At 51.8% G+C, this 18,367-nt stretch overlaps 1 protein-coding gene across 1 annotated transcript; it reads right to left on the reverse strand.

The window, feature by feature from the left end:
• Positions 1-7,746: 7,746 nt before the first annotated feature.
• LOC120838716 lies at positions 7,747-9,499 on the reverse strand. The gene has a single exon (XM_040208756.3). The coding sequence runs from the start codon at positions 9,276-9,278 to the stop codon at positions 7,818-7,820; it is 1,461 nt and encodes a 486-aa protein (XP_040064690.1). The 5' UTR covers positions 9,279-9,499; the 3' UTR covers positions 7,747-7,817.
• Between the last annotated feature and the right edge of the window lie 8,868 nt (positions 9,500-18,367).

Below are 18,367 nucleotides of genomic sequence, written 5' to 3' on the forward strand. Positions count from 1 at the left end.
TCGGTTGCAGGAGACCTGCCGGCTTCGTCGGTGGTTTCTTGCGTCGTTGGCATTCGTGGCACGAACGGACGTAGAGGTGGACAGCCTTCGGGAGCTTGGGCCAGTAGTATTTTTCTCGGATCCGTGCAAGAGTCCTACTGTAGCGAAGGTGACCAGATGTTGGGTCGTCGTGGCAGGCTTGAAAGATCTCTTCTTGAAGACTAGCAGGTATGACCAGGAGCCACGTCGAGTTGTTGTAACCGAAGTTCTCTTTATAGAGGAGGCCTCTCCAGGCGGCGAATCTTGGCAGGTCACGCGAGAAGGCTCGGGGAATTGTACCCCCTCGTCCCTCCAAGTGGTGGATCAGTGCACGCAACTCAGGATCGTCCCGCTGGAGCGCTGCCATGCCGTAAAGGCTTACCGCGCCAAGAAAGTGGTGGTGGTCGTCGTCGTCGTCTTTGGCACATACGGTATCTGACTCGACAGGGGCTCTGGACCGGCAGTCGGCGTCGCTGTGTTTTCGGCCTGACTTGTAGACCACGGTCACGTCGTACTCTTGCAGTCGTAGGCTCCACCGAGCGAGGCGTCCCAATGGGTCCTTCAAGCTCGCTAGCCAACACAGCGAATGGTGGTCGGTGACTACCCGAAAAGGAGTCCCGTACAAGTATGGCCGGAATTTCGTGATGGGGGCCAAAACGACGGCCAGACATTCCTTCTCGGTCGTCGAGTAATTGCGTTCTGTGTTCGAGAGCGTCCGGCTAGCGATTGCGATCACGCGCTCCGCGCCGTCTTGTCGTTGGACCAGTACCGCTCCGAGTCCTGTATTACTGGCGTCCCTCTGGACCTCCGTTTCGGCTGATTGGTCGAAGTGGCCGAGAATCGGTGGTGACTGGAGCCGTCGCTTTAGTTCGTCGAATGCCTGTTGTTGTTCTCCACCCCAGTCGAAGTTCACGGCGTCTTTCGTAAGGTGCGTTAGCGGCGCAGAAAGCTTGGCGAAATCCTGAACGAATCGCCGGTATTATGCGCAAAGTCCAAGGAATCTTCGGACGGCCGTTTTGTCGGTGGGCGGTGGAAAGGCCGCTACGGCGCGAGTCTTCTCAGGGTCAGGACTTACACCTTCGTTGTTCACAACGTGGCTCAGGAACTTCAGTTGGCCGTAGGCAAACCGGCACTTTGTCGGCTTGAGGGTGAGTCCTGCGGTCCTGATTGCCTCTAAAACGACCCGAAGGCGTCGTAAACGCTCGTCGACGTTGGCCGAGAATACCACGACGTCGTCGTCGAGGTAAACGAGACAGCTCTGCCACTTGAGGCCTGCCAGGACGGTGTCCACGTTGGAACGTTGCCGGCGCCGTGCACAGTCCGAAGGGCATCACCTTGAACTCAAACAGTCCGTCGGGCGTGACGAAGGCAGTCTTTTCTCGGTCCCGTTCGTCGACTTCGATCTGCCAGTAGCCACTCTTAAGGTCCATCGACGAAAAGTATCGGGAGTGGCGCAGCCGGTCCAGCGTGTCGTCGATGCGGGGGAGCGGATACACGTTTTTCTTTGTGACCGCGTTGAGCCGCCGGTAGTCAACGCAGAATCGAAGCGTTCCGTCTTCTTTACCAGCACGACTGGAGAGGCCCACGGGCTGCTCGAAGGCTGAATGGTGTCGTCGGTGGGCATCTCCTGTACTTGTTTATGAATGGCCTCTCGTTCCTTTGGGGAGACCCGGTACGGCGGCCGATGCACACGGAGCGCGTCCTCGTTGGTAATGATAAGGTGTTTACCAACTGTTGTCTGGCGCACCCTCAACGTCGTCGCAAAGCAGTCGCCGAACTCGGCGAGGAGGTCTCCGAGCTGTCGTCGTTCCGTGGCGCTGAGCTTGGGGTTAACGTCGATATGTGGCGGCGGTTTACTGTACGGCTGACATGGCGAGGGCTCGTCGGAGATCACGGCGATTTCGGCGTCAGCCCGGAGTTCCTCGACGTGTCCAATAGTGGCACCTTTCGTGAGGTGCTGCGCCCCCGGTCGAAAGTTCGTCACGAGGACCACAGAACGTCCATCCCGCAGCTCCGCTACGCCCCTCGCGACGCCTATTCCTCTTCCGAGAAGCAGTTTGACGATGCCTTCCGGAAGGACTTTCCCGCTGGCAACTGCATCGGTCACGATGGGCACAAGAACACTGGACCGTGGCGGCAGGTTCACGTGGTCCGCAATGACTCGGACGGCGGCTGGCGAAGTTTTGGATCCCTCCGGAGGTAGCACGGGCTTTCGCAGCGTCAGCCTGTTTGCTTCAAGGTCGATCACGGCACCGTACTCACAAAGGAAGTCCATGCCAAGGATGACGTCTCTCGAACAGTCTTTGAGGACGACGAATTCGACGGGGCAGGACTCTCCGTGGATGTCCACACGCGCAGTACACCTTCCCACTCGTGTGATGACGTCCGCCGGCGGTTCGTATTTTCGGGCCATCCCACGGCGTCATCACTTTCCGAAGGCGGCGAGAGAGCTTACCACTTAAAACGGAATAGTCTGCTCCGGTGTCGACGAGTGCCTTCGCGTCGTGGCCGTCGATGGTAACGCCGAGGTTATTTGATACCGTCACAGAAGCGTCGTTCCTATCCGTTTCGTCGCTAGTGTGGGAGCCCTCCGACGTTTGTGGAGGGTATTGGAGTCGTTCGTCACCGGCAATACCACGTCCCGGTATTGCCGTACTCAATTTTCCCGGCGAGGCAGGGGGGACAGGCTTTCTCAGCGGGACCGCCGGAAGGGCGATGGCGAGCGTCGGGGAGATGGTGAATAGAATCCTCGGCGGCGAGACGACTCAGGAGATGAAGGTCGGCGGAGGTAGTCCTCGATGTCCCGAAGTCGCTCTCCAAAACCTGGTCGAGGGTCATTGGGCGCAAACCCTCGTAGGCCCAGCTGGCGGTAGGGGCATCGTCGGTAGATGTGGTCCGCTTCACCACAATGGTAGCACAGGTGGCGTCGATCAGCCGTCCGCCACACGTCAGTCTTCCTGGGCGCCGGTTGTTCTCGCCGGACGCACTGAGGCCGGTGGTCAAGACGTCGGGGGTACGGCGGTGCTGGTGTGTCTTGTCGTTGCGGCGCAGGAGGTTGACGGGCAGCAACTGGCGGTCGTCCAGCCATGGCGGCGTAGCTCACCGTTGGTTGTTCCGGTGGTGGCAGGTCGACGGGAGCCTCCTGCTGGAAGGCTCGCTGCACCTCCTCACGCACTACTTCCGCCATAGAAAGCGAGGCAGGGCGATCGGCAGTGAGCAGAACCTTCCTGATTTCTTCTCGAACGACGTCGCGGATTATCTGCCGCAGGTGTTCGATGCCGACACCATTGACATCGGAGCGAGGTGGCGAGACAGCCGGTACCGTTGACACACCGGCGAGTCGTTAATAGTTCACAGCTCTGGCTAACAGCGCTCGCTCGATGTTGGTTGCCTCGGCCACGAAGCCATCTACCGTCGTCGGGGGGCTGCGGACAAGTCCACCGAAGATTTCACTCTTGACGCCCCTCATGAGGAAGCGCAACTTCTCCTCGGTGGCTTGAGGGTCGGCGCGTGTACAGAGTCGTAGCACGTCTTCAATGTAGCTTGTCACGCTTTCGTCGGGGCTTGTGTCCGCGTCTGGAGCAGGTCTTCCACATTCTGTCGCCGGTGTTGGTTCAAGAATGTTCGCCTCAACTCGGCGGCGCAGATATCCCACGATATAAGCGAAGGCTCGTGGTTTTCCAACCAGTGCCTTGCGGTACCTTCCAGCGAGAAGTATAGGTTCTGGAGGCGTTGCTCGGCGTTCCATCCGTTGTGGCGGGCGACGCGCTCATAGTGAAGTATCCAGTCCTCGACGTCTTCATAGATTTCGCCATGGAAAGTGGTCGGCGATCGGGGGGCGACGGGCAGGACAACGACGGGCGGAGCGGCCATCGTCGCGGTCTTCTTTGATTTCCGCGGCAGGGGTCCGAGTTCAGGAGCTTTCCCTTGAAGACGGCGGCTGGCGCGATGCTCTGAGTCTTCAACGGAAGGTCGTCGGGAAATGGGGCTTGTTGACCGAGTTCTTCTAGGGGTACGCTGCACGGGTTTTGTAGCCCGCACCTCCGCCAGAAATGTCACGAATTAAGGCGACGAGAAGGCAAAGAGTAAACTGAAAATAAAGGTTTAATGGGCGAACTTGTGCCAACCAAAAATAAGTAACGAAAAAGCACCGAGGCAGCTGAAAAGCAGGCGGCGATTCGGCGGCGAAACAGAGCGCGAGCGAGACTGAGACTGACTCGACAAGGTCGCGGGCAGCTGCTTATCTACCGTGTGTCACTATCTCGCAAGTTCGGTGGTGGTGGAAAACCTCTTTATGGTCCTGCGAAAACCCCTACCCCTCCGTCACCCCTTCACCAACACACCTACGCACAGTCTGCCGGTGAAGCAAGCGCCGGGTTCGCTGGACGAAACCCCTTTGTCCCTCCAAGTCCACACACATCACACCATCCTTGAAGTCCTCCGGCCAGTCCTGGGTCCCCGATGCCTCATGCCCCCGTTGTTCACAGCCCCACACAATATGCTGCAGCGTTGCCCGACTGTCCTTACATACCCTGCACAAGTCACTCTCAAAATTCCCTGGGTCCACATGTCTCCCCAACACCGGGGTATACACACACATCACCTGCAACTGCCTAAACAGCACCGCATCCTCCCGACACAAATCCTTGTGAGGTTCCGGGAACCTCCTCCTATCCCGTCTGCAACAATCAAGATACTCTCCATAACCCACCGGCACATACGACCCCTCCTGCGAAGCCCGGCCTAAGAGTCCTCGGGCGCAGCAGTCGGCCATATCATTCCCCACCTCATGTGCAGGGCTCCATATTAGTTCCACTTGTCCCTTCACACTGATCAACCTCTTAGCCCTCTCACTCACCGTTCCATTCATGAAGCGCCTGACAACCCCCATTGCATCACTAAATACCTTCCTTACACCCTCGATAGAAATTGCCATTGCAACCGCCACCTCCTCAACTTCTTCCGCACTGTCACATCTCAATCCCGACGCTGTAACCACCCTACCATCTTTACCCGCCACAACCACAGCCACCCCCCGGTCCCCATCAAAAGCTCCGTCCACATAAACACTACCCTCCTCCTTCCCATACAGCCTATACAGCGCCTGCGCCCTTGCCTGCCTACGCCCCTTATCCCGTTCCGGATGCATGTGCCTCGGCACCGGCCTAACCCTCAACCTCCTCATGTCCTCATCCTTAATCCTTTCCAATCCCCCCCTGCCAGCCTCAGCACCCACCCCCACCCTGCTCAACACCCTACGCCCCACCGCAGACCCCCTCAACCTCTCCGTCTGCGAGATCCTCTGCGCTTCTATCACCTCTTCCAATGTATTATGCACACCCAATCGCTCCATCATCTCCGTGCTAGTACATGCCAGCAACCCAATCGCCGCCTTATATATCCTACGTATCAGAGCATTAATCTTCCCTTTCTCCGTCACCCCCCACTTCAGATACCCAGCCACATACGCGATGTGGCTCATCCCAAAAGCCTGCACCAGCCTCAAAACACTCTCCTCCTTCATACCCCTCCTCCTACTAGCCACCCTCCTAACCATCTGCATCGCTGCCCCGACCTTCCTTTGCAACTTATCCAACATCACGCCATTACCCCTAGCCTCCTGTAACCACAGTCCCAACACTCTCAGCTCCTTAACTCTAGGTATCATTCCCCCATTCGCCCTCAACTCCACATCCTGCCATCTCCTACTCCTCGGCCCCACCACAACATACGCCGACTTCTCATGATTGCACTCCAACCCTGTACCCGCCAACTCTTCCTCAATAGCATCAATTCCTCGTTGCAACGTATCTCTAGTCTCCTCCACGCCCTTACCAACACACCACAACGTCAAGTCATCCGCATAAATGGAGTGACCGATCCCTTCTCTCGTTAACCTCTTCCCCACCTTTGCCATGACCAAATTAAACAACATCCGCGAGATAACCGCGCCTTGCGGCGTACCTATACATCCCAACCCCCTCTTCCCAACCTCATACTCCCCAGCAACCAATTCCGCGCTCCTCCCAGTCAAGAAGCTCCTCACATACTCATAGCTTCTCTTCCCCAACCCCAACTCCGACATTCTTTCTAATATGGCCGAATGCTGCACCCTATCAAAGGCACTCTTGAGATCCAATCCCAACACAACCCCCACTTTCCTCGACTGCACAACCTCATGCTTCAGTAACAACATTGCATCCTGTGCACACAACCCCTCCCTAAATCCGAACATAGTATCACTAAACACCCCCCTCCCTTCCAGAAAATTATTCCACCTTCGCAATACCACGTGCTCCAAAACCTTACCAACACACGACGTAAGCGAAATCGGTCTCAAATTCTGCACCCCCACCGGTTTATTCGGCTTAGCCAACAACACCATCCTAGCCGTTTTCCATTCTTCAGGCACTTCCCCGCTCTCCCAACACCTATTAAACAGCCCCGTGAGCACCTCAACAGCTTCTTCCCCCAAGTTACGCAGCATATTGTTACTAACCCCATCCGGCCCTGACGCAGACCTCGTTTTCACCCTCTGCAACGCCGCCCTCACTTCCCACGTCTCCACAGCCCTATCCAGATCCTCATTCACCTCCCCCTTATAGCCCGGAAAATTCATTCCCCCCACCCTAGGAAGGTACTTGTCCATCAGAGCCCTCCTAAACCCCTCCTCCCCCAATTCCTTCCTAGCTCCATACAGAGCCTCACCTAACCTTCCCCTTTGATAACTACGAGTCCGCGTCCCATCCAATAAATGCCTTAACAACCTCCATGTTTCCCCCATCTGCAACCTACCTCCCGCCCTTACGCACACATCGTCCCACTGCTGCCTCGCCAGTTCTTCACTGTACCTTGCAATTTCTCTATTCATCTCCGCTACCCTCTTCCGCAACCTCCTATTACCCCTATGTTCCCTCCACCTGCGATACAACGCCTCCTTCGCCTCCATCAAACCTACCAACCTGCTATCCAATTCCCCCCCAACTCTGCATCCACCTCCACCTCTCTACTCGCTTCCCTCGCCGCTTTTACAACTGCCTCAGACCACCCCTTCACATCGACAACCCCCCCCATATCACCACCCCTCCTAAAGGCGCCCCAATCCACCACCTTGTGCCTCCTCTTCCCCTTTCTTCTGCCCTCCAAATGTACCAAAACCTCTACTACCCTGTGATCACTGCCCAAATCCATGCCCGTATTTCTCCACTCCACATCTACCCCCCTAACAAAAGCCAAATCCGGCATCGTCTCTCTCTGCACCGCCGTCTTAGCCATCAACGTGGGATGCCGAGAATCCGACACCAAAATCAAGCCTACATCCTCTGAGTCCCTCAACAAATTCCTCCCCTTAGCCGTGTTGTCCACATATCCAAACTCCTCATGTCTCGCATTGAAATCCCCAGCCACCACCAGGCCCCCATCCCCAGCCCATCTCACACATTCCCTGAAAAGTTTCCCAAACCTCTGCCTCCCATACTTTGGGCTGTTGTACACATTACACAAACAAACACCACTCTTGCCAAACACCACCTCCAAGGCCAGAAACTCCACATTCTTCTCCCCCTCCAACTTCCCTTCCACCACCGGCAACCCCCGTCTAACCAACGTACAAACACCCCTCCTACCCCCCTTTGACACTACCTTCACCCCATAGGCCACGTATCCCGAAAGCCACACATCATTCGGCCCCACCTCCTGTAACATAATGACATCCGGTTTCTCCTCTGCCGCCTGCACATATTGCTGAAGCACCGCCTTCCTGCCCTTGTATCCATTGCAATTCCAAACCCAAACCTTAACTACTTCTTCCATTGTGTTAAGAACGACTCAATCCCCATGACAACCCTTGCCACCTCATCCAACTTCTCATTCACCTTCCTCAACCCTCCCTCCTGCCGCACCACCCTCTCATTCAAATCTATTATCTGCTTCTCCATTCCCGACACATCACTACCACCTCCACCCCCCGCACTCTTTCTCTTAGCCGGTGGCGCCCCCAGATGAGAAGGCTCCCCCTCCGCCGCAATCTTCTCCACCTTAGCCGCCAATTGCTTAATAACCCCGGTGAGCATCTCAACCTTCTCCATCAGCTCTTTGTTCTCCTTCCTCAGCTCCATGATCTCCCCGGCCTGCCGCCTATTATCCTCCCTGAGCTTTTCCATCTCCTCATCACCCGACTTCACCACCTGTGCCCATGACACCTGTCTTTCCTCCCCTCTGCTCCTACTCCTCGACCTACTATCCCCCCTTTCCGTCGAAACCGACCTGGACCCTCCCAAGTCCGGAAAATCTTCTCCCCTCACAGCCCCTGCACCGGAAAGGGAGCCCCCTCTCGACTTATGATCCAACTCTTTACGTTCCCAAAACCTTTTCCGTACAATATACGGTGTGCGGAACCTATTCCTACACACCCTATCCCCGGTCACGTGTTGTCCCCCACATAGCTTGCACCTAGGGGTGCACTCGTGCTCCTGTTGCCCACTAACCCCACACCCCATACACCGCTTCATCTCCGGGGTAGGGCAGACATCCGAGCGATGTCCTACCCTCCCACACACAAAACAGACCTCAAAATGCTTCCTATACAAAGAACATCTCAAAACTCCTCCACCATAATACACTTGTCTTGGCACCACTTCACCTTCAAAGACCACAATGACCGTAGCCGACGATCCAATGCGCTGTGTCGCCCTCGCAGTCGGATTCCTCGGGCCCACCACGTTCCTGTCAATGTCCTCCGCCGAATGCTCCAACGGCACACCTCTGATGACTCCCTTCGTCGTCCCATACGGAGCCGCCACGTACGCCTTCGTCTCGAAGCTCTTCCCTTCCACCACCAACACCTCCACGTTCGCATATCTCCTAACCCGCTGTTCATCCTCAGTGCACACCACCACAATGTTCTGTTGAACATTCGGGCATAACGTATCCTTGCCCATATCCTCCATCTCCACACGCGCCGCCTTGCCAATCGCACACATCACTTTCACGATAGACACCCTGGACAGATCCAGACCTCCTCTTGGCCTCATGATCACCTTAATGGCCTCCCGGGGCAATACCCTCGGCATCTTGGCTCCCCTCTCTATTCTCTCTATCACCCGCCTGGCCACATGGGAATTAGGTCTAGCCTCCGCAGAGCCGTCCGATCTTCCATTCGTGCGCACTTTCATCCAACCCGCACAATCCTCCGGATCCAATTCTTCTCCGGGCACTTCCACGACCATATTCCCAGCATTCCGGCCGACATCAGCCTCCATGCCGTCCCCTTGCACCTCCGTCGCCACCACGCCGGTGTTAGGCCTACCTTCCCGTACTCCGTTAGGCCTAACTGCCCCCGCCTCGCCGTCACCACCTTTCCAAGTCCGTAAAGTCCCAATAAATCGATGGAATGACTCACCACCGATATCGATGAGTTCCTCTCGACGAGCCGGACACTTTGACACCACTTTCAAGAAAATAGAGCCAGAAACACCGCACAAATGAGCACAGTAACGCGGAGCCAACGCGACACACGTCCGCCTCCGACCACCGCTCTCAGCGCCCCTCGCAAGTTCGGCAAAGAAGGTTCGAGCGTCGCGCGCTCGGGCGAGGGTGAAGTGGCACTTTCGAGAATAACAAAGCAGAGGGAAAGTTACGTCTGCTGCGAGAATGGCCGGTAATCTTTTAGGAGACCGTGACCAAGCGTTGCCTTCTCGGCTCTGCGGGCGGCAATATGCTACACCCCAGAAAGGGGTGCACATAAGCACCTCATTTTGACACCTTTCCGTACGCCCCCATACTCACCGGGTGTACAGAAACACCCCACCCCCGGGGTGTACATGTATTCCGTTTTACACACTCCTCACTCACTGGGAATACCAATATACCCCATTCTTAGGTGTACACATATACCGTTTTTCACGCTCACTGGGATACCAATACACTCCATTCTTAAGTGTACATATATTCTTTTTTTCACACCCTCTTCACTAATTGGGAATGCGTACACCTTCATAATTTATTACAGTGATTAAAGATTGATCTCTTTGCAGGGGGAAGAAACTGGACAGTGTGGACGGTGTTCAGTACAACTCTTGAGTCTACCAATTCGAGTTGCGACATACGATATTCAACTTTGATTGGCACATCATATACAATGTCCAGTACTTCTGGCTGTAAGGGGGTCGCCACTCCTGTATGCCCCTCGACGATATAGCTTACGTAAAATGAATACGAACCATGAGTGGCACAAATAGAGCCTAGCATCTCTCGACTATAAGGCCAACGTGTGGGGAGTTTTGCTGTGAGCAAGTTATGTAATCTGTAGGTGGCGGGTTATGTGCTTTTTCTTTTCTTCCTTTTCAAGCAATAAATTTCAGTTGTGAATAAAGCTGCTTTCCTGTCGTAAGTGTTTCTTTTGTAGTCGTAATTTGTTCGTAGTAGTTATTCCTATCATATTGTACTACGAATCCGTTTATTTGCAACCTGATAGGGTAAAGAGACAAAACGTCACGGCAATAAATTATGTTTTAAATGTGCTGTGGCTTCCCTTCAACCCACGTCTTGCAACGTCTGTTGAAATTATAAATATGACTTCCCGTGGTGTTGAAATCCAATACAAGTTAAGCATACTAATTTTGCAATTTTACTAAAAATACCCACCGTATAATGTGCCTATACTTTCTATATCTGAAATCAATTATTAATATAACTTTAGTGTATACCCTATTTTATCCCCGCGGTCCGAGCGTCGACCCCCTCTGGCAACTAAGCTGTATATGCTAAAATGAATGTTTAATTCAGCATAGAAATAATAAAAAAATATTTTGCTGACACCTACTTCGCGAGGTGTTTCATACAAGTGCAACGTCGGTATGCTTTCAGTGATTAATTTCTAATTAAGGGTTATACGAGTTATATTAGCACAATCCGTCCTTGCCACATAAGTCTTACATACTAAACTCTCTGATATTCCCGCGTATTTTAACGAAATTAAATTTTATTTCGACGCTCTGGGAAGTAAAACATCTATGCTAAAGAAAATTTACACAGCAGAAAATTGCTTCACCTGTTCGAGCATCGAACAATTTGTTTTCCCCCGGTAGATAGTGACTAAAATACGACTTATGAATCTGGTATCTTCAAATTTACTTAATTGTGGCACACATCCATGCTATGCAATATCCGTCCAGCAACGTAAGTGTGATGAAAATCTACCAGCTGTTCAGGTTACTGATAGAGTTCTTCCACCGAGTGAAAAAACAAACAAACAGAAACCCTTTATTGTGCATGTAGGTGGCCACCGATATGGGCTAAAATGCGTGAGTGGCGACAAGACAGTACCGACCAGGCAGTCTGACGGGTGACGAGGGAGGAGGAAAATTATGAACGCACCTTCCGCACGCGATACCTGCCCATCCTCCGCCGCGGGCATGTTAGCTTGCGCGTCAGGAGCGCGCGTTCGAAACCTCCTATAAATGAAGAAATCTGCACTCATGGATAGACAGCCAGGTTGTTGTAAAACTTGGTGAAGGAGCGGCAGGCGTGAAGAAAAACATCTTGAAGGCAGCGCCACATAGGTGTCGTAAAGCACGGGACACATAAGCGATGAAAACGGGCGGGCGGCGTGTGCGAACTACAGGGGCGCTTCTCTAGGTATCTTCATCATCGTTTGTGACGTCACGGGTAGGACAGACTGGGACCGACCGCGGAGATGTTGGAAGCGTCGGCTGAGCAGCTCGCTTCCTGTGCTGTTTGGTTAACGCGCGGTAAAGCCTGTTTCACGTGCTATGTTTATTTGGTAAAATGTTTATTCGGTAAAATGTCGTATACAGGACATTCTACCAAAGTTTGAAACCGCACGTGGAACACTTAGTCGTGCCAATAAACATTTTTGGCGCTGAGGTGTCGAAGCACTCAGATGGCGGTGTGCTGTTCTCTGCCACGCACAGTCCAAAAATCTGGGTAATGAAAATAGAATAACCAGCGCTTTATTCCATTACAACACGGGGATCGGTGGCCGAGTGGGCTAAAGCTAAACCCCACACCCAGCTCGACGCACGTGGAGCGGAAGCTCGCGCGTTCGATCCCCACCCCCGCGCGTTTCGATCTGGATGAGCATCGTGTCGGCGTGCGATCGTGTATCACTACTGCCTGGTGCACGATAAAGACCCCAGGTTAGCGGTCGTGCTGCATTGGCGAAATTGCTCATCTACAGTGTGAACCAGTGTCGCCCTATCCTGGCAGACCGACCTCACGTTGTATAAACACTAAACGTCCAATTTGAACTTTTCTCCACTCCAACATCTACCACGGCGAGTAGGGTGTGTTTGTTAATATGATTCGGACGGAATACAGCTATGAAAGGGATGAATCATCAAATTGAAAATAGGTGTCAGCGAAATTCGGAAACCTCTCGCGTGTCTAGTGACTACTTCAGTGAAAGCGACTGTGTGTATCCTGTTGGTTCCAATGGGGAGGCACTCACTTGATCGAATGACGTTTTAGCGAACGCCCACGTTTCATCGAACGACACTTTAGCGAATAGTCGGACGCCGCGAAGCGGCGTTTTGGGTGGGACAAATGAGTTCATATTTTTGTAATGAGATGCCGCAGACTGTCGCCGCGAAGCGGCGTAAAGCGCAGCACGACGAATGGGTTAACGCGCGCCCCCATTATTCGCTAAAACGACCATTCGCTCAAATGTCGCCGTTCGCTAAAATGTCATTCGGTCTTGTGATATGGACCCGTTCCAATGTGTGGTGCAAGAGCTGGTCTCTTAGTAGTTACGAGTTTATTCCTTTTCGGATTTTGTAAATCAGTAAATGAACATTTTCCCAAAACCTAATTGGTGGGTAGAAGCTGGGGCTGGCTTCCGGAGTTATTTCGACTAAATTTCTTCATATTCACCCGGTCGACGCGAAAAGTGCTAGACCCCTTCGTGATCGAATTCCTAAATCAAGAAAGTCAATGACAATTCAGCGTCCCCCAAAAAATGAGGAATAAACCTGCAATGGAATTACTACCGTTTGTATGTTTAATTTTTGCGGACGGAAATGCGCATGATGCGTGATGCGCTTCTGAGCGGGCGATGCTAAATTTATAAACAATTTTTAGCAAAATTTGGATAGAACAAGTTAATCAATCGCCTGAACTTGCTGGGCCATAGCCGAAAATTTAAGAACTTAGGAACATTTCTACTTTTCTTTTAAGCGCGGAAGCCAAGATTCGACAAATTCTTTTGCCACGTATTCGATTCGGGAGGAGCTAACCTTCCGTTGCTGAGGAGCATTTGCTCCGCAGCAACTGTCGAGGCGCACATGGCGTCGGTATCGACAAGCTCAGTGCAGCTCAAACAGGTGTGCGGCGCTTTGCAACACAACTGTGCACGCGTGCACTGCTATGACAACTGCACATCATTTACTCTATTGAATGTACAACCTTTCTCTACAGCAGCCTCCAACGGTAAAAACAACAACAAAAAAACACAAGAATTAGGGAGGCTGTGAATAGCCCGGACGCACGCCGCGCAAGCTGAATAATGTGAATCTCGAGGCTTGTTTTTGAACATTTTAAAACTTTTCAATTATAAAAAAAAAAAAACTTTGAGGCGTTGCTATTTCCTAGAAAGATCACCCAGAAGAATGTCATACGCTTAATAAATAAACCGTTTTAAATCGGCATAGATGCGAACTAACATAGCCACTCCCAGCTTTAACATAGCGCGTCGTCTGCTCGCATCCTCCCAGCTGTGTAACAATAGGGCGCCCGCGAGGTAGCGCCACCGAATCATATTGTTGCCAATAGCAACCGGTGCAGGCGTCTCTGTGTCACTGTGACGTACGCGCCCCGCGGCACGACGCCACTCCGATCTGGTCGGTCCAGCTATTAGTATAGTGCCTTGAACGCATCTCCGTCTGGCATATTTACCGCGTCCAAAAAAAGTGCTCCTCGATTTCCGCCTCATGACGTCAAACATATGTCATGCTGTTTCTGGTCACCATCCTGGCGGCGTCCCAACAGCTGCGGTGTTTGTGGCAGACGCCTGTTCTGCTGTAGGTCGCTCTCCAGTGTGGCAGTCCAGGGAAGCTTCGGCAGCCAGAAGTTGGGACGCCGTGACGACAGCGACACTCGAGTTCGCGGGTGCTAGTCGCAGCTTCTCGTTAGCATTTCTACGACCAACTGCCAGGATCGCGACATGCAACAGCATGACACTTCGGATTCTGTGACGTCACTTGTTGCCACTTCGGCACCGCTTTTGATCTATGGACAGCATAGGACGCTAAACACACCAGTCCAAGGCGTCCTGCAGGCACCATAATATTAGAGTGTACTCGTAGATCGTTGTCACTCCCACAAGGCTATCCGCAATCCGCTATATGCAGCGTAGCGGAACGACCATTTCACGTTTTTGTAGCATGCTCGCAACCCGCTACAGATTGCAGTGTTACGAGAGCGAACGCTACGTCACTAGCGGCATTTTCAGACACTAAGACTCGCGTAAAACAAAGGTTTGTAAACCAACCCATTGAGTTTTGTTTTTATTAACGTTACTATGCTAATAGAATATTCTTTATCGAATAGATTGTGATCATCCTTCCTTAGTTTTTATGTAAACGATGATTATGATTGTAATTGAATACAACTGACGGCCAAGCTTTCCAAGCCAATCCAACATGAGTTAAGCGCAAAGGCCATTGAGACAAATCTCCAATAATAATTTTGTTGTGTCATTAGTCTCGTTGCGATCGGTCTTTCTTTACTCTTTCTTTCTCTTCTTTGTACACGCCTGGGAACGGCATTACGAGAAACACATCTCAGTAGGGCACATGGGGGGATCGGTGGCCGAGTGGACTAAAGCGCACACCCAGCTCGACGCGCGTGGAGCGAAAGCTCGCGCTGCAGAACCGAGGGATCCTGGGCTCGAGCCCCACCCCTGCCCGTTTCGATCTGGATGAGCATCGTACCGGCGTGCGGTCGTGTATCACTACTGCGTGGTGCACGTTAAAGACCCCAGGCTAGCGGTTGTACCGCACTGGCTAAATTGCTCATCTACAGTGGGTAACAATGTCGCCATGTTCTGGCAGACTAAACTCCTGCTGTATAAACAACTAACGACCAATTTGTTTTTTTAGTAGGGCACAGCCTAGGAGAATATATAATTAAAACAATATGGAATACATACATTGACAAACGCTTGTTATCCCGACCATTCAACAATCCTTCGCATTATGTAACGTTTTCGCAGCAGCTATGGATGTCAGCCATAGACACTGACGAAATTCAGGGTGCAGTTTTGTACGCACGCTCATGAAAGGTTTAATTAATATTGTGCCATCATATATCAAAATAAAAATGCGTTTTTATCTATATGAAGGCTTTCTCGACGTGACGAGTGCGTAAACTTCGGTACTTTTGGTTTCGAACTGGTAATCCAGTTAAGGCCAACCACTCCTCCTTTTTTTTTTTTTTTGTGTGGTTTATGACAAAAACGTACGTTTCTTTCTTTATTTTTGTGCAAAGAGAAAACAGCAGTTTGATACTTTAGACCCAAGCTACGGACAAAAAAAGAAACAGGGCGCGGGATGGGTAAAAAACACGTTTTTCGTCAAATTACGAGGCACTGGAGAAATGCAGCCCTCTGCGTGAAGTCATTATTTCCAACTCTTTTTGTTCGCGTTCCGCCCATTAAAAAGCATGTGGGGAGGGCCCCAGCACGCACCTCGTATCGCTGCGCCGCAGTATTCTTCCATGACATGAAGTTCGTCTGCTTTAATCGTCGTCACCAAGGCAACGAACGCCGAATGAATGGAAGCACGCACGGCACCGCAGCTTGAAGCCAGCAACAGCTGACGCCATTTTACGAACGCAGTTTGTTAGCCAAAGCCGTACGCGGTGTGTCAGATCGGACGCCTACGCGAATGCGCCGCTGGCAACAACAACGAAGCTGAGACACGCCGACGGCGATTGAGCAACCCAGAGCACAGCGGGTCGACTGCAACAGGGGCATTTATTGGGATCAAACGCGCGAAATAAGCAAAAACTATTTTTTATTGAATCATAACGCGCGATATATCCAAGTTGGGGACCAGATACTTCTGGGGTCTATCCTGTGAACGTTTTACAGCAACACGGGGTGCCGCATTCAGGACACAGCTCCGTTTGCAAAATATGGGGGCCCTGAAAAGGGCCGTTTAGACCGCTACCAGAACATATAACTGACGTAACGAGCACTTGACGAGCGGTTGGTGCATAAGTCGTCTTTATGCACGCAGGCGGGCGACGGGCTCAGCGCAGCGGATCACCCGAAGTCACCGGGGCCGTCAGAATCCTCGTCCTCCGCACTATAGGGAAGGCCACTGTCTACGTCGCGGCTGTAGATTTTGGCGGCCGCGTGACGAATGACTGAAATCTATCGGTATTTCCGCGCGCCTTCTCTTTCCACTAAAACATGAACTTTGCAAGGTGACCAGTCAGGGTTGGGCAGTATCGCGATACAAATGTATCGCGATAGTATTTCAGAAATACATTTCGTATCTGTATTTCTGTATCGCGATACATTTTTTTCGCCATTATCTGTATTCCTGTATCGAAATACATTTGGAATGTTTCTTTATATCGCGATACAACCAGGATGAAATGTATTTCGTTACATTTCTTGAGAAATACTCCCCCCCCTCCCCCCCCCCCCCCCCCCTGAAAAAAGAAGAAACAGGTCCGAACGCATTTTTTTTTCTTTAGTTCTGAGGGTGCCAGAGTCAAGGAGATGCTGGGGCATTGTTACTATGCCGACCAAGGTTCCTTTTGATTCTGCAAACTATTTTCTTATGCGTCCTCTTCTCTCTTCTGAGAAGTGTTGGGTAGGTGGCGAGCCAGGAGTGGAGTCAGAGCATCTTCTGTCGCAGGTCCTTAGGTAGGGATTTCTTGAGTCATTGTTTGCTGGCATCCAATGCCCGCTGCTAACCGCCTCTCTCGCCTTGGCGTACATAGTACACCCAGCCGGCAAAGCTGAGTCACATTCCGTTGCAGCACCAGCGTGGCGGTGGTTGACTTGAAATAGTAGGAAAACTCACGCTGTGAAGTTCAACACATATTCCAATGCACCTGCGGCTGTGCCCGTAACATTGCACGGCTCAAGGGTACGTCATCAGCCGACGTGAACGTGACCTGTTGCTCTGGTGATCCGAAACCCAGGAGGAGGCCAGAAGTTGCCTCGCTGTGCCGACCCAGACTTCGTACACCTGCGACTCGTCTCGAGACCGCTGTTTCTCGGACAGCTCGCACCTGTGCCGGCAATATCAGCTCGCAATCCACAAGGTCTCTGTTTGAATAATGCTAGGCAAAACTTGAGGACTGCAATCCGTGCGTCGCTGGCGGAGGGTTGGTAGTAAGGACCTTCAGAACAGGGATGCTACCGTATCGTTTTTTCAACCACAACAGAAGATAAGACATGTATTCCAAGATGCTTCAGGTGGTCAACTATTCTCAAAAATTGCAAATGACACTGCATGCACGATCTTCAGCGGGGTAACCTACAACGTATTGTCCTTTCATACAGTAGCGTGGTAAAGTTTCATGTTCAAGGCCACCACCTACAGAAAAAGAATACTAGTTCATTCCACCATGACATCATGTGATCAATGTTGACAGGATTCCCCCGTCAGAGAGACAGGATGTCATGGAAGGGACCGCGGTCAGCCCTTGATGGAACGTTTTTTTTTTTTTTTTTTTTGGGGGGGGGGCCCATTGAAGACTCCTTGTCGTCCGAAACCACTACCTTCAAGGCAAAGTGCCAGGCCTCCAGGAAAGTAATTTCGGGATCGAAAACATGCACTTCAAACTTCAAGCTTCATCTCAGTTGGCGTCTTAAAAAATTTGGAAAATGTATTGCACTATCAGTATTTCTGTATTTGTATTTCTGCCCTCCCTAAAATGTATTCCTGTACTTGTATTTCCAAATACTTTTTGCCTCTTTTTAAAATGTATTTCCGATACGTATCGCGATACATTTTTGCAGATGTATCTTAGTATCAGTATTTTAGCTACTATTTTAATGTATCCCAGTATTTGTATTTCCAAATGCATTTTTGAGTATTTCTGCCCAACCCTGTGACCAGTGAAATGGTGCCTCTCGAGCCGTCCAGATGAAAGAGAGTTTTTGACGTGGGCCCAAGTGCCCTCCACCGTGTTGGTGTGCGCACCAGTGTTCGGGTCGACAAAGTGCAGCTTAAGGTTGGCGGTGAGGTGCGTAAAGCGAGCGTCATCTGCAAGCTTGCGATAGCCAGCCCAACAATCTGTGATTATTCTTTTTCCAGGGCGGACCCACTGGGCTATTAGCCCTTGGAGGGTTTTAGCGTCACGGTTCTCC

This window comes from Ixodes scapularis, unplaced genomic scaffold, assembly GCF_016920785.2.
Source record: "Ixodes scapularis isolate PalLabHiFi unplaced genomic scaffold, ASM1692078v2 PGA_scaffold5__190_contigs__length_132052651, whole genome shotgun sequence".
Taxonomy (NCBI): domain Eukaryota; kingdom Metazoa; phylum Arthropoda; class Arachnida; order Ixodida; family Ixodidae; genus Ixodes; species Ixodes scapularis.